At 43.5% G+C, this 15,565-nt stretch overlaps 1 protein-coding gene across 18 annotated transcripts in view; it reads right to left on the bottom strand.

The window, feature by feature from the left end:
- TANC2 (tetratricopeptide repeat, ankyrin repeat and coiled-coil containing 2) overlaps positions 1-15,565 on the bottom strand; it is a 711,362-nt gene that overhangs the window by 24,467 nt on the left and 671,330 nt on the right. For all 18 annotated transcript variants that reach the window (XM_075911616.1, XM_006125755.4, XM_075911614.1 and 15 more), the window contains 4 exons: positions 12,375-12,560; positions 9,883-9,976; positions 1,776-1,909; positions 126-249 (listed from right to left, as the gene is read on the bottom strand). In XM_075911616.1, the coding sequence (XP_075767731.1) occupies positions 126-249; positions 1,776-1,909; positions 9,883-9,976; positions 12,375-12,560 (538 nt within the window). The remainder of the gene's footprint in view (positions 1-125; positions 250-1,775; positions 1,910-9,882; positions 9,977-12,374; positions 12,561-15,565) is intronic.

Genomic DNA, 15,565 nt, shown 5'->3' with positions numbered 1-15,565 from the left:
GACAACAGACTATCAGGAGCCCCCATGATGTCATCAGACCAAATGATTGTTTCATTTATGCTGGCCAGTTTCACACACAAGCAGCTCGGCGCTGGCCTCTAACTCAGCCTCGGCTAAGATCTAACCTTGTGTCAGTAAGAATTCCACAGTGTCTAGATGTCCCTCTGAAGCAGCCATCATCAAAGGAGTGCGACCCTGCTTGTCGGCCATGTTTACATCGGCACCATGGGTAAGTAAGAGATCCACAATCTGCAGACACATAAAACAAGGATACGGTTCATAAAAAGAGGGTCTGCTGGGATGAGATGACAGCTGAGATAAAACACAGCAGCCCCCGTTCCTTGGAACCTCTCACCTGACACAGAGGAAGAAATGACTTTTTTAGCTGTATGTTTTTTCCTGCTAACTACAGACTCATGAGTGTCCGGTACCTAACCCATTGCGTAGGCTTTATAGAATACTAGATCTGGAAGGGACCTTGAGAGGTCATAAAGTCCAGTCAGTCCCCTGCCCTCACAGCAGGACTAAGCACCTTCTAAACCATCCCTGATAGATGTCTGTCCAACCTGCTCTTAGATATCTCCAGAGATGGAGATTCTACAATCCCCCTAGGCAATTTACTCCAGTGTTTAACCACTCTGACAGTTAGGAAGTTTTTTCCTAATGTCCAACCTAAACCTCCCTTGCTGCAATTTAAGCCCATTGCTTCTTGTCCTATCCTCAGAACACAAGGAAAACAATTTTTCTCCCTCCTCCTTGTGACACTCTTTTAGATACTTAAAAACTGCTATCATATCCCCCTCTCAGTCTTCTCTTTTCTAAACTAAACAAGCCCAATTCTTTCAGTATTCACTCACAGGTCATGTTTTCTAAACCTTTAATCATTTTTGTTGCTCTCCTCTGGACCTTCTCCAATTTCTCCACATCATTCTTGAAATGTGGTGCTCAGAACTGGACACAATACTCCACCTGGGGCCTAATCAGCGCAGAGCAGAGCGGAAGAATGACTTATTGTGTCTTGCTCACAACGCTATCTGCCACCATCTTTTAAAGTGAGGTGTGGAAGGGTGTTGTATTGGATTGATCACTTAGAAGATATTATTGTTCTTAATCTAAACAAATGGAAATGCACCAAAATAACATGGTCCTAGCTGCATAAGAAAGAGTATAAAAATAACCACACAACAATCCAAATAATAATAGCTTAGTTTACATCAGCAGTTTCTGTCTTGCAGGTAGTGAGCAGAGAATGCACTGGGACAGCTACTGGTTCGTTTAAGACAGCCTTTCATTCTAACTCAGGTTACACTTTGATGCTCAAAGCCTTTTCTATTTAATCTTAAGTGTGAGAGTATCATACTTAAGAGAAACCACTCACATAGCACTCTGTTATTAGGGTGTGTCTACACTGCACTGTTATTTCAAAATAACGGACAGTGTATTCCAAAATCTGTAAACCTCATTCTACGAGGAAGAAGGCCTATTCTGAATGAGCTATTTCACAATAAGACGTGTGTAGATGCTCCACTGCTGCTATTTTGAAATAGTCCCTCACCAGGGCCATTCTAAGTTATTCTTCCCCAATGCCTCCTGGGGCTCTAAATCGAGATAACACGCCTGCATTAGGGAAGCCTGCTTTGGACTCATTTTGAGGCTTCCCTGCCGTGTAGACGTGCTATTTCGAAGTGAGTGTGCAGTGTAGACATAGCCTTACATATGACACATGCACCTGCAACCCCAGTTAAATGAGAGGATGCTGCAGTCAACTCATTTACCTGCCAGTGCCCTTGTCTCACGGCACTGAACAACGGCACCACCCCACGCCGATTTGCTTGGGCCACGGCTGCGCCTTGCTCCAGAAGCAGACGACACACTTCCAGCTTGCCCCGTCCTGCAGCAGCTGTCAGAGCTGAAAGGGGGAGAAGAAGAGGGAGAGTGAGGGCCTTTTGAAACAGTGTAGTCACAGTAGTAAGAACAGTATCTGCTCTGCTGCCTTCAGGGATCAGAAAATAAAACGTGCTTTATGTGAAACAGATTTTCTTTCAATGTCACCGAGCAAAAGGAGTGGCTCAGCTGGCTTGAACATTATAGTAAACTAAATCATGATAAAAAATTCAAGGAAAACAAATGAAGAACCAGGAATAAAAAGCCAAGTTCACCAAAAACTCAGAGCCAGCGAAATTTGGTTGTTCTCATTCATGGCAACGTGTAAGGAGCTATTACCATGGTGATGATTTCTGCCAATAATTTCAAATCTCTGTCCTTCCTCCAAACATCTGCATTCCGTTTTCCCCTGCCTCACCAGCTCTCCTTTAAAGTCTCACGATGAGCAGAACTAAGAACACAGTCCTGCTAGAATGACCCTGAAAGTTGCAGTTACTATATTTGGGGCCTAGATACTACATATCAACCCTCATAGACAGGATTAAAAACAAACAAACAAAAAAACAGAGAGACTATGATACTTTGCTTGTTCTAATTGTTACTAGTCATTTATATTTTGTTGTCAAAAGTTAGTTCTTTCTGTAAAAAGACTTGATAACATCCCGGCAAAAGAGCACTGGATGACAAAGACCTTTTCCCTGGTCCTCAAGTCGCAATGGAGCAGAAAACCCCACCCCCAGCTATGATAATCACCAAATAATCTACCGGCTTGTGTAACTATGAAGTTCAAGGCAGTGTCATTTGAAACCTTAAACATTTCCCCTTGTGCCTTTTGCAGTTTTTCTGCTGCACAGTACAGCGTACAAGCCAGGAATTCTAAAACCAAATACATCATTGCATGGCTAGAACACACAAAATGGGTACATGCTTTCTTCCCTTTAAAGGCCTTCCACAAAATTTAAAGTTGCATTTGTCTCATTTCACTAGGGAATCTGAATATGTGGGTTTCTTGAAGACAGAGAGAGAGATGGAGTGATTAAAAGATTATTGCCAGATAGCTGGAAGTTAGCAGAATTTGTGCTATTCACATAGGGTTGCCGGGTGTCCAGTTTTGAACCAGACAGTCCAGTATTTGAGCTTTCTGTTCGGGAAACAAATTGAAAAAATTTAAATGAGAAAATATCAATGTCCGGTATTTTCTAAATCAGCTGTCATGTAGATTGTGCTGTAATGTCAAGTGTGTCTGGTATTTTTGTTGAAACCATCTGGCAACCTTATTTCACATGGAAGAATTTTTTTAATTATCCCATTTTAGAGTGTAAGATTTTGAAACCCCATCAGGGAAACTACTGGAACACAATCCATACGATCAAGCAATATTCAATTTCAATGCTAATTCTGCCCTTTGTTTCCGGGCCAGGGCAGATCCCACCTGCAAATGCCTTTTTATGCAAAACCAAAATTATCTTTAATTTTCAATATTTCAAGTCCCCTGGTAACATGAAAGTCCCCCTCCCTGGCAAAATGTGCATTGTAAACTCTGACAACATGGCTGGGTTAGAAAAGAAACACGGAATCTGAAAATAGATCTAAGTGTAGGACTTGTCTTTTACTTGTCTTCAGTATTAATTTTAGACTTTTCAGCTCCTCCCTCTCCTCCTCAACTCCATGTGTATCTCAGCACAGCTTCACTGGCTCAGTGGTTTGCTCCTTTCAGTAGGAGTTTGAGCAGAAGGTGGGAGCCTATTTCTAACTGATGCCGCTTGTTTCTTCTTCTTTGAAGTTCATTTCTGTAGGATGGCTGATTTAGAGGTGTTGATGTGATTTTAGCTGAAACTCTGTTAATATATTCAACTTCTCTCTGTTCCCAAGTGTAGTTCATTATCTTCTCTTGGGCTTGAGGGACATCAAGAGTTAAAACAGAAAAAACTCTAAATGCCACAAACAGAACTGACTGTAAAACCTGTAATCATATAATTAAATCATAGAATACTAGAACTGGAAGGGATCTTATAAGAGGTCATTGAGTCCAGTCCCCTGCCCTCACAGCAGGACCAAGCACTGTCTAGATCATCCCTGATAGGTGTCTGTCTAGACTGCGCTTAAATATCGCCAGTGATGGAGATTCCACAACCTCCCTAGGCAATTTATTCCAGTGTTTAACCACCCTGACAATTAGGAAGTTTTTCCTAATGTCTAACCTAAACCTCCCTTGCTGCAATTTAAGCCCATTGCTCCTTGTCCTATCCTCAGAGGCCAAGGAGAACAATTTTTCTCTCTCCTCCTTGTAACACCCTTTTAGATACTTGGAAAACGCTATCATGTCCCCTTCTCAGTCTTCTCTTTTCTAAATTAAACAAGCCCAATTATTTCAGACTTCCTTCGTAGGTCACGTTCTCTAGACCTTTAATCATTTTTGTTGCTCTTCTCTGGACCTTCTCCAATTTCTCCACATCATTCTTGAAATGCGGTGCCCAGAATTGGACAAAATACTCCAATTGAGGCCTAATCAATGCAGAGTGGAGCAAAAGAACAATTTCTTGGGTCTTGCTCCCAACACTCCCGTTAATGCATCCCAGAATCATGTTTGCTTTCTTTGCAACAGTGTCACACTGCTGACTCATGTTTAACTTGTGCACGATGACCCCTAAATCTCTTTCAGCAGTACTACTTCCTGGACAATCGCTTCTCATTCTGTATGTGTGTAAGTGGAGCACTTGCATTTGTTCTTATTAAATATCATCCTATTCACCCGTATCCATGTGGTTTTGTATGTAAGTTACAAATGTAGAAGAGAGGGACTGTGTCTAGGGGTCACAGCAAGGAGGACTCAAAGCTTCAGGGTTTTACTCCTGGATTTTGCCTTCAATTCATGATGTGACATCTCTAACCTTAAGTATTATGGAAAATACCATAACTGTCAATTATGTAACGTGCATCACTTTTGCATTCCCAGTGAGCTCAGTAACAATCTACCTTTAAATTCAACTGAGCTGTTTGCAAGGAAAAAGTCAACTTCTCTATCTCGAGAAAGAATCACCCTTTTAATGTGTTTTCGATCTTCTGTGTTGTACAATCATTTATTTCATACTCAGTACCAGGAGGATACATTTTGATGCATTTATCATCACTGTATTTGCACCTTCATCTCTGGCTGCATTATTACTGTTGACACAGACATTGTCTGCTCGCTTTTGATATTAGTCTTGTATCAGAGGTAAATATTTCATCTGCAACTGGCTTTATTGCACTGTCACCATTACCTAGGTTATGATGTAGCTTGGCATGACAATTCAGATGACAGTAGGATAATCTCATTAATACAGGCAGTCAATTCTATTCCAGACAAGATCAGAGAGACAAGCAACAGGTATTGAAACAGAACAGTAGAGAATATGGAGTTTCAAAGCTGACTAGCAATTTTAGGTTCTGGCGTCACTTTCTGCTACACTTCTCTTTATTTTTCATCTAGAATTGCAAAGGAGCTTTTGGAAAATAAAACCAGACCAAGTAAAATGGAGTGTCATGAGCCACACAACAATCACATTCACTTGCAAAACAGGTAAAAAGTAGATACTGAGATTTTGTCAATTTACAATATTGCTGGCTGCTCATTTTTCCATCTTCCCCAAGGGCAATTTTAATCAGCTATTGGGTATTCCTTAACCATGACTTTTCTATCTGAGTGCAATTTAGCATGTGACTCGATGCCATTCCAAGCTATCTTGATGTACTCTAAGAGCTCTCCACAAACAGATAAAAATGTCTAATAGTCATGGCCATGCAAAAACTGGTTGTGTGAAGGGAACTTTTTGCCAGGAGCAGTAAGACACAGAAGGAATAAGGCAAATGCTGGAAGTCTCTTTTAGGTCGTGTCTACACTGCCCCATAACTCGAAATAAGCTACGCAATTTGAGCTATGCAAACTGTGGGTCTTATTTCAGTGCTATTTTGAAATAGCTTATTTCGTCATTTGGCACTGTCTACACAGCACCAAATTTTGAAATAAAGTGCTATTCCGAAACATCCCTTACTACTCGTAGAATGAGATTTATAGGGACGTCGGAATAGCCAGCCCAAAATAATGAGCTTGCTGTGAAGACACAGGATAGCTATTTCGGGATACTCCGGCATCCCGAAATAGCATTGCAGAGTAGACGTACCCTCTGGGAATAGTGAAGGAAAGTTGCATGGGATGTATGGAAATGGGACCTGTTTGAGTAGAACTTGAAATGGCTGGAACCTGTCAGGAAAAGGTGCATGGATGCAGAGCCTCTAGGCGGCAGATGTTTGCACAGTGTCAGGGATATGAGAAAGCTGTCTGGATGTGACGGGAGACTGCACCGCAAAAGGGGAGAGAGTTAGACCCTAGTCCAGAAAATCTGTGTGGCTTAGTATCAGAAATCATCAGATTTATCCAGAAAGCAGTGAGCTATCTTAACTGGTATCCAATGACATCATGTAGTGTCTGATGCTGCTTACAAAGATGAATGGAACAGAGGGACATTTTAGTGTTTTTTGACCAAGCCTTGAAAATATTTTGGATTACCATCCTCGATGCCACAGTTTGTCTTCCAATCAGTAGCATAACATGTTATTTAGGCCTTATTTCTAAAGGAAAAGAGAAGAATCATAGAACCATAAAGCTGGAAGAGACCTCAGAAGGTCATCAAGTCCAGCCCCCTGCTCTAGGCAGGACCAATTCCAACTAAATCAACCCAGCCAGGGCTTTGTCAAGCCGAGACTTAAACACCTCTAGGGATGGAGACTCCACTACTTCCCTAGGTAACCCATTCCAGTGCTTTCCCACCCTCCTAGTGAAATAGTTTTTCCTAATAGCCAACTTAGACCTCTCCCACCACAACTTGAGACCATTGCTCCTTGTTCTGCCATTCATCACTACTAAGAACAGCCTTTCCCCAGCCTCTTTGGAACCTCCCTTCAGGAAGTTGAAGGCTGCTATCAAATCCCCCCTCACTCATCACTTCTGCAGACTAAACAGACCTAATTCCCTCAGCCTCTCCTCGTAGGTCATATGCTCCAGCCCCCTAATCATTTTGGTTGCCCTCTGCTGGACCCTCTCCAATACGTCCACATCCTTTTTGTAGTGGGGGGCCCACAACTGGACACAATACTCCAGATGTGGCCTCACCAGAGCCGAATAAAGGGGAATAATCACGTCACTGGATCTGCTGGCAATGCTCCTCTTAATGCAATCTAATATGCCATTAGCCTTCTTGGCTACAAGGGCACACTGTTGATTCGTATCCAGCTTCTCATCCACTGTAACCCCCAGGTCCCTTTCTGTAGAACTACTACTTAGCTGGTTGGTCCCCAGCCTGTAACAATGCTTAGGACTGTTCCGTCCCAAGTGCAGGACTCTGCACTTGTCCTTGTTGAACCTCATCAGATTTCTTGTGGCCCAATCCTCCAATTTGTCTAAGTCACTCTGGACCCTATCTCTGCCCTCAAGCGTATCTACCTTTCCCCCTAGCTTAGTGTCATCCGCAAACTTGCTGAGGGTGCAATGCATCCCCTCATCCTGGTCATTAATAAAGATATTGAACAAAACCGGTCCTAGAACTGAACTTTGGAGCACTCCGATAGAAACCGACCGCCATCCTGACACTGAGCCATTGATCACTACCCACTGGGCCCGGCCTTCTATCCAGCTTTCTATCCATCTTACCGTCCATTTATCCAATCCACATTCCCTTAACTTGCTGGCAAGAATATTGTGGGAGACCGTATCAAAAGCTTTGTTAAAGTCAAGGTATATCGCATCCACTGACTTTCCCATGTCCACAGAGCCAGTTACCTCATCATAGAAGCTAATCAGATTGGTCAGGCACAACTTGTTCTTTGTGAATCCATGCTGACTATTCCTAATCACTTTCCTCTCTTCCAAGTGCCTCAAAATGGATTCCTTGAGGATCCCTTCCATGATTTTTCCAGGAACCAAGGTAAGACTGACCGGCCTATCGTTCCCTGGATTGTCCTTCTTCTCTTTTTTAAAGATGGGCACTACATTTGCCTTTTTCCAATCATCTGGGATCTCTCCCGATCTCCACAACTTTTCAAAGATAATGGCCAAAGGCTCCTCAATGACATTTGCCAACTCCCTCAGTACCCTCCGATGCATTAAGTCCGGACCCATGGATTTGTGTATGTTTAGCTTTTCTAAATAGTTCCTAACCTGTTCTTTACCCACCATGGGCTGTCCATCTTCATCCCATCTTGCGTCACTTAGCGCACTAGTCCGGGAGCCGATCTTGTCCATGAATACAGAGGCAAAGAAAGCATTGAGTACTTCAGCTTTCCCCACATCATCTGTCACTAGGTTACCTCCTTCATCCAGTAGGGGCCGCACACCCTCTCTGATCACCTTCTTCTTGTTAACATGCCTGTAGAAACCTTTCTTGTTATCCTTCACATCCTTTGCCAGTTGCAATTCCAATTGCGCTTTCGCTTTCCTGATCACCCCCCGGCATTCTCGAGCTATTAGATACACTAATAGCTAAGATATGTTAGAAATACTACCTCTGCACTGGGCAGCATACTGAACAAGAGCTCATCTGGAAAAATGATCAAAAGCTTCAGAGGGGGAGCCAAGTTAGTCTGTAACAGGAAAAACTTAAAAAACAACAAATAGTCTAGTAGCACCTTAAAGACTAACAAACATGTACATGGTATCATGAGCTTTCGAGGGCACAACCCAGTTCTTCAGATGACAGGAGTGTTAGAAGTCCAGATCCAAGAATTCTTGGACACTTCTGTCATCTGAAGAAGTGGGTTGTGCCCACCATCTACATATTTTGTTAGTGTTTAAGGTGCTACTAGACTATTGTTATATGATTGTAACAAATACTTTCTCAGTGTTCAGGGACAATATATAGGTAGCTATACACTCTATTCCTTTTCCTTCTCTCTCTAAAGTAACATTTACTAGTAGAAAAATTCAGTTAATATTATCATGACATCTTTCTTCGGTATTTAGGTTGCCTCTGCTGATTCTGGGAGCTGCACCTTGCACCCTTTCCTGCTGTTACCCCACACCATTATCGTTAACACTTTCTATGCCAATTTTCATTTCCTTTTTTGGTCTTTACCAGCTGAGTATGTGCAGGGGAGGTTCTTCCTGGTAGGTTCAAATTTTGCTGTTGCCGTGGACATGAAAACTCTCAGAGGGTCGGTTACATGAGTACACATTCCAAACTATAAATCAGTTTGAGATGTATCCAAGCATACGTTCTGTTTACCAAAAACAATTTAACCACACACAAAACTACACACCATCCAGTGTTTGCATTGGGGGCGGCTTCCCAGACAGGAATATCCCGGTGGCAATGCCAGTGGTTTAAACTGAGCATAGACACTGCTGGTTCATCCAAGTTAAAGGCCAATGGGTCCATTTTGCAGATCTCTATTTGACGCAGCACAAATGCACATATAAAGTACATGGATTAAAATGCTGCCTTTTTCTAGTAGACACTTATAGATTTGCATCCATGATTGCCAGATGGACCACTCTCCCTCAAAGTACGTTTGTTTATTTGCCAGGCATGTTTCAAATACAATAAAGCAATTATCATCATGCAGAAAATCAAATGCGAATTTACTATTCAGGAGTTTAAGCTGCAGCGTTGAGTTACTTTGGGGTGGGCAAACATTCTCTTTGCAGCTTTGCCAAATATCAATGGAGAAAAGAATTCTGTGCTCATCTAGCTCAATACAGCAGCAGACCTCCCAGAAGAGACTGCTGGTCTGACTTTTAGAAGTCCTGCCCGCCTGACTATTTCAGGGGCTCAGCGACCCCAAAAATGAGGCCATGCGCTTTTTGGAAAAATAATAAAGCAGGTTGGCATTCGCCGGGAAGTTCCAATAAAAGCATAGATCCCCCTCAGTAACTCTTGACATGCGCAGGTCTAAAATGTATAGCAGATATTAATGGAATCCACAAACACGAAGGAGAGAAACTGCAGCAACTATTGAAATTACCTGTCTCTCCCCACAGGCTGTCAAAGCTGTTGATCTGTGCTCGCTCCACTTCCTCTTCATCTTTTTCTGGAAGATCGAGCAGGTAGGAGACAATCTAAACCAAAGAGACATGTCAGCTCATGAACCTCAGCATGTTATCTATAAACTGCTGACATCTTAACATAAGCCCTTCTGAATAAACACACGAAAATGAACAAAGTCTCGTCCTGGCACCTCAGTGTAGGTAAATATTCTTCCCGAGATCAGCAACTGAGCCCACTGCCCTGTACAAGGGAAAAAACAAGTCTCTTGAGACGACTGCACATGAGGAGTCTTTATAGCGGTGCTACTTAACAACTCAGAAGCGGTGTATGTTTTGTATACAGAGCATACTATGCAGGCAGGGAATGTTCCACAGCTCCTGAGTTACCCAGAGCGATGGCTACCAGGGAAGAAATAGCGCTGTGGTGACTTTCATCGTTAGGTCTTGAAGGTGAGTGAACACGAACAACATTATCGAGGGGGACAAGTGATGTGAGTTTCCTATGGCTAAAAAGTGAGTCAAATGACTGTAGACCAGAACTCCAGTCTCCTGATTGTCTTGCGTTTCAGCCACTGGTCTGAGCTGCCTGTAGACACGGCCCCTTCCTAGCATGAATGACAGTTAATCAAACTGCTAGAAAGGTACCAACTTGGTTTCTCTGGCCAGTGTAGACTCACTGTCAGATAGGGATGCAAATATTATTTAAAACATTAACCAAAGTCACTAGGGTCTCTTGAGGGGAGGGTTCAATGTGGCTGGGGCAGTGATTCCTCCAGCCAGCCGGCTCAGAATGGCCCAGTTTACAGTCTCTCTGGCTGGCCCAGCGTGGCTGGGGCTGGAGTCTCTCCAGCAAGTGCAGGGCTGGAGCTGCTCTGGCTGGCCAGCCTGGGCTACGGTTCCTTTGGCCGGCCATCCCGGTGTGGGACGAAGGCCACTCCAGCCGGCGTGCAGGAGGCTAATGGTTCAGGTCAGGTAACAGTAAATCTAACACTAACCGGTTAACCTTTTATGCTTCTTTTACAAAGAAATGAATTAATTTCCTCCAAGGGCAAATTTTTGAAACTGGCTCAAATCTCCACGTTGCTTGATAAGATGATACGAGAAAGCAAGAGATCAAGGAGACGACAGAGATAGAGACTAGAGACAGCTGGAGGTGCATTTTGTCATGCTAGGTGGGGGATGCTTACCAAGAGCGACGCTAAAAGCAAGGCTGGGGTATCTGTGCCCGTTGTACTTAGCACAGCAACCCGACAGCAGAGCCTGGCATACTATCCCTCTCTTGAACACAGCGCGCAAGGGGTTTTCAGTTACAATTGCCATTTCTAAGCTGCCTGCTGTGGCTGTCCATTACTGAAAAGCAACGGCACGAACAACATGGGCCCTGGGGAGCCTGAAGTCACAGACCAAACTAATTATCAATCCGCTTCAATACTTGTTTAACCTCTAAAATGGGTAATGCTTACTATGTCAGCCAACTGCTTAGTCAGTTGAAGTAACGTTCACCATACTTTATCATAATTGCAAATGATATACATTTTAATTATTGCATAATTATTAATTATAACACTGCTTCTCCTGGCTTTCCAGCCCTCTTTCAGAGCGCAGACTACACATCTTCAGCTTGTTTTGAAAGTACCCTGCCCATTTATAGCACGACATACACAGTACATTCAGAAACCACTTTTTAAAAAATTACAAATATATCAGGAAACTTCTGGGGACGTTTCCCATTCAAATACTAATCTGGGCTGCTTGGAATCACGTGACCAAGTTCTCTTGCTTCAAAGGCACATCTGTTCCTAAGTAATTCAACTTGTGTTCACATAGTGTGATTTACCCAGCCCCCTTTGATTAATTCCTCTGATCTGATCACACTACTTATGTTTTCATGGATTGAAGTTTCGTGATTAATGAAATTAATGAGTGTGGTTTTATTTAAACAGAAACATTTTTTTCAGCCAAATATTACGTCCCAACTGAAAAATAAACAGTATTTTACATATCATCATCTCTGCGCATACAACCAACAACTGCCTGATCTCAGAGTCCCCTACTTTCACTGGGGAATTGGCGTAAACAGTACAATTAATCAGGGGCTCTTTACAAGTCCTCTGGTTGGAAGCCTGCACTCATTTTACCCAGGCCTCCAAGGTTGCCAAGAAATCAGTGGATCCTGCTGACTTGGGGGTAGGGGTGGGAGGAAGTTACTGGCTCCACCTCCTCCAATAGTGGATGAGCTGCGGCCCATAGGCTGCACGTGGCTCCTCAGAGTAAGCCGCTGGCGGGCTGCCAGACAGGTTGTCTGCCTTGCATCCACAATTCCCAGCCAATGGGAGCTGCGGGAAGTGGCAGGACGCAGGTTGCCCACCACTGTCTTAGGCCCTCTGTGCTCAGCCTCGTGATCAGGGAACGCAGCTAACCTATTATTTCGGTCCCCCCCGAGATCCAGAACCGTGTCGTAACGTCTTACCTCCGTGTAGCCCATGCTGGCTGCTGCAATCAGGGCCTGCTGTATGGCATGGCTCTTCTTAAACACGCCCTGCTGTTGCCCAGCCATTGTCCAGTCGCACTGAATCAAGAACTTCACTACCTCCAGGTGACCTCTGAGTGCCGCATGAACCAGGGCACACTGCCCGTTTTTGTCCAAATGATCCACCTTTAAGGGGAGCGGAAAGACAAACTAAAATCAAACCAAACTCCTGTCTGAAGAGCCCTGGCTTTCTCCGTGTTTCCAGCCCTGGTTTTGTAACAATGCCACATGTGCAGGATGTACATTCTCCGCATGCTTCTAAATAACCACCCATCCACAACCGGTCAAAGTTCATTCCCAAAGAAACAGTGCCCTGAGGACAGACAGCCTCTTGGCCACAGCTGGTTTCTTTGGGTCGGTCGCCGCTTGGCAGCTGCAGTTTTCTTCACACTGAAAGCGCCCTGGCTTTTTATTCCCGCCAAAGCACATTTCCACTGGGTTCGTAAGCACACTGCCTGCCGTTCCTTTTGCCCGGAAATTCTGCCCATTGACTCTGTCTCAGGGCAAAGAGTCAGTGAGTCGAAAGAGAAACAAGAACATCCTAACCCTACCAGTTCACAAATCTTCAGAATGAGCAAAAATACCTCATTACAAGCCCAGCCTTAGAAAGGTTCGTCCACCCGTTTTATGCAGCTTTGCTTTAGTCTGCCTCACCAGAAGGGGGCAGCAGAGAAACATTAATTAAAGCAGAAATTTCAGGTCCTGGTATTACAATCTGCTATCCTACTAGGGGTACATCTAGACTCTGTTTTATTTTCGAAAGAGGATATCTTCTTCGCTTTTTCTAAAGCAGGTCTTTTGAAAGTGAAAGCAGTCTGGACATGGCTTTTTTTTTAGAAAAAAAGCCCCTTTTTCAAAAAACCACTCTTCCTTAAAAAAGGAGATTTACACGGTTTTTCGAAAAAGTTTTTTTTTCCCCAAAAAACCCCGGCGTCCAGACTACATTCACTTTCGAAAGACCCGCTTTCGAAAAAGCAATCGGAAGAAGGAATTTGCATATCCATGGAATTTGCATATCCTCTTTTGAAAATAAAACATAGTCTAGACATGCCCTAGGAATTGGAGGGCTGCTTTCTATGTGTTTGTGCACAATGTCAGCTTTGCTTTTTAGGTCCCATCATTACACAAGTCATATTAGTAGCATAGGAAAACATTTCAACTAAACCATCTTGTTAGTCTTTAAAGTGCTACATAGTCCTGTCTTTTATTTCAACTGGATTCCTTCTACCCATTAACCACTTCACTGCTGAGTAGCATATCACTTTGTTCAGGAAATACATAGAAGCACTGCTATTTTATGTACCCACGACACAATCTAAACACAAAACAGCTGCTACTAGAACGCTGCATATAGTCTTGCAGGACTGGCAGGGGATCCTCATGAAAGCTAGTTTCTTTTTTTTCCATTTGGGATGCAGATTTTTTAAAACCACATTCAGGGCCCTGGGTTTCCCTCCCACTCCCCCTGCACATTGCACAGAGGAGATAATGGGACTCCATTGGAGGTTTATTAATACTACTTATCGGTCAGTGTTAGGGAATCATCCAGCTGATTTTTTTAAGCCTATTTTTTTCCTTTCTGTTGTTCTGACAACTCAGAAAGACCTAAAAGGGTCCCTTAGTCATCCGGACATTCATACTAAAGCCACACATGCTTTTCCTTGGCCTTCAAAACTGAGGAAAATATTTACAGAAACCACAAATTGTTTCCAGGAGGCTGCCATTTCATTTCTGAGAGACATTTTTCTAGTCAACAAAATGTTTGAAACTAGACTCATTACACACAATTAACCCTTGAAGCGCTCACCACAAAGCTAAACAAAGGGTATTCGCACTGGACAACTATTACCGACGTGTTCAGAGAATATTTCCAAATGCTTCATTGGGTGTTGCAAAACAATGTTGCTATTTAACACTGTGGAGGTTCAAGGACTCGTAGAGAAATGACTTCAGCAAGCCATTAGCAAGGCAGAATTCCACTGTTCCAACATCTGGCCTGAATTCCCAAACGCTAATTACAAACCCTGCAGATCTGTTATGCCTTTTGTGCCAATGACATGATTCAAAGCAGCACATTCTCAAAGAAAAGCAGGTCTAGCCGGCATCGCAGATTCACCTTTGAGCAACTACAAACAGGATTCTGATCTTTTTTCTCACAAGAACAAACAATGGCAATCACACATGCACACTGGGAGAAATGGAAAATGTGAGACTTGCCAATTAAGGCGTGCACAGTGCTATTTTTAGTACAATGCTTGAAATACCATGGAAATAGGTACCTTAGATAGAAAAGAGAGAGAGAGAGAGAGAGAGAGAGATTAAGACAGGATCCCAAATCCCATTGAATTCAGTGGAATTTGGGATTCTAACTCTCTTAGGGTATGTCTACGCTAGCCCCCTAGTTCGAACTAGGGAGGCTAATGTAGGCATTCAGAATTGCAAATCAAACCCGGGATTTAAATATCCCGCACTTGATTTGCATGTTCCCGTCCGGTCGCCATTTTTTGAAATTTACAAGCCTGGACTAACTGCCCATGTCTACACACAGCAGGGAAACGGGCATTCAAAATAAAGCCCCTAAATTGAACTACCTGTTAAACCTCCTTGCACTGCTCTAAACCTTGCAGGAGGTTTAACAGGTAGTTCGATTTAGGGGCTTTATTTAGAACGCCCGTTTCCCTGCCGCGTGTAGACACGGGCAGTTAGTCCGGGCTTGTAAATTTCAAAAAATGGCGACCGGACGGGAACATGCAAATCAAGCGTGGGATATTTAAATCCCGGGCTTGATTTGCAATTCCGAATGCCTACATTAGCTTCCCTAGTTCGAACTAGGGGGCTAGTGTAGACATACTCTTAGACTCTTGGAAATCTCAGCCTAAACAGACAGGTAAGACAGCTAGTATGTGTTGGTAGGAGAGAAATCCTCATAGGCACAAATGGGAGTTAGGCCAGGTCTACACTAGGGGGCAAAGTCAAACTAGCTCCAGCTATGTGAGTAGCTTCCCGCAGATCCCCCTGGCTGAAAATTGCGAACTGGAGCCAATGAGAGCTGTGTGGCTCCGTGGCTATAGACTTGGTAGGTAAACAACAGTAGGTACCTACCCCTAGTGGGTTTTCCAAAGTGGGCCCGC

Source organism: Pelodiscus sinensis, chromosome 29, assembly GCF_049634645.1.
Source record: "Pelodiscus sinensis isolate JC-2024 chromosome 29, ASM4963464v1, whole genome shotgun sequence".
Classification (NCBI taxonomy): domain Eukaryota; kingdom Metazoa; phylum Chordata; order Testudines; family Trionychidae; genus Pelodiscus; species Pelodiscus sinensis.
Note: the sequence above shows the minus strand (reverse complement) of the source record. Positions and strands in the feature narration are given on the sequence as shown.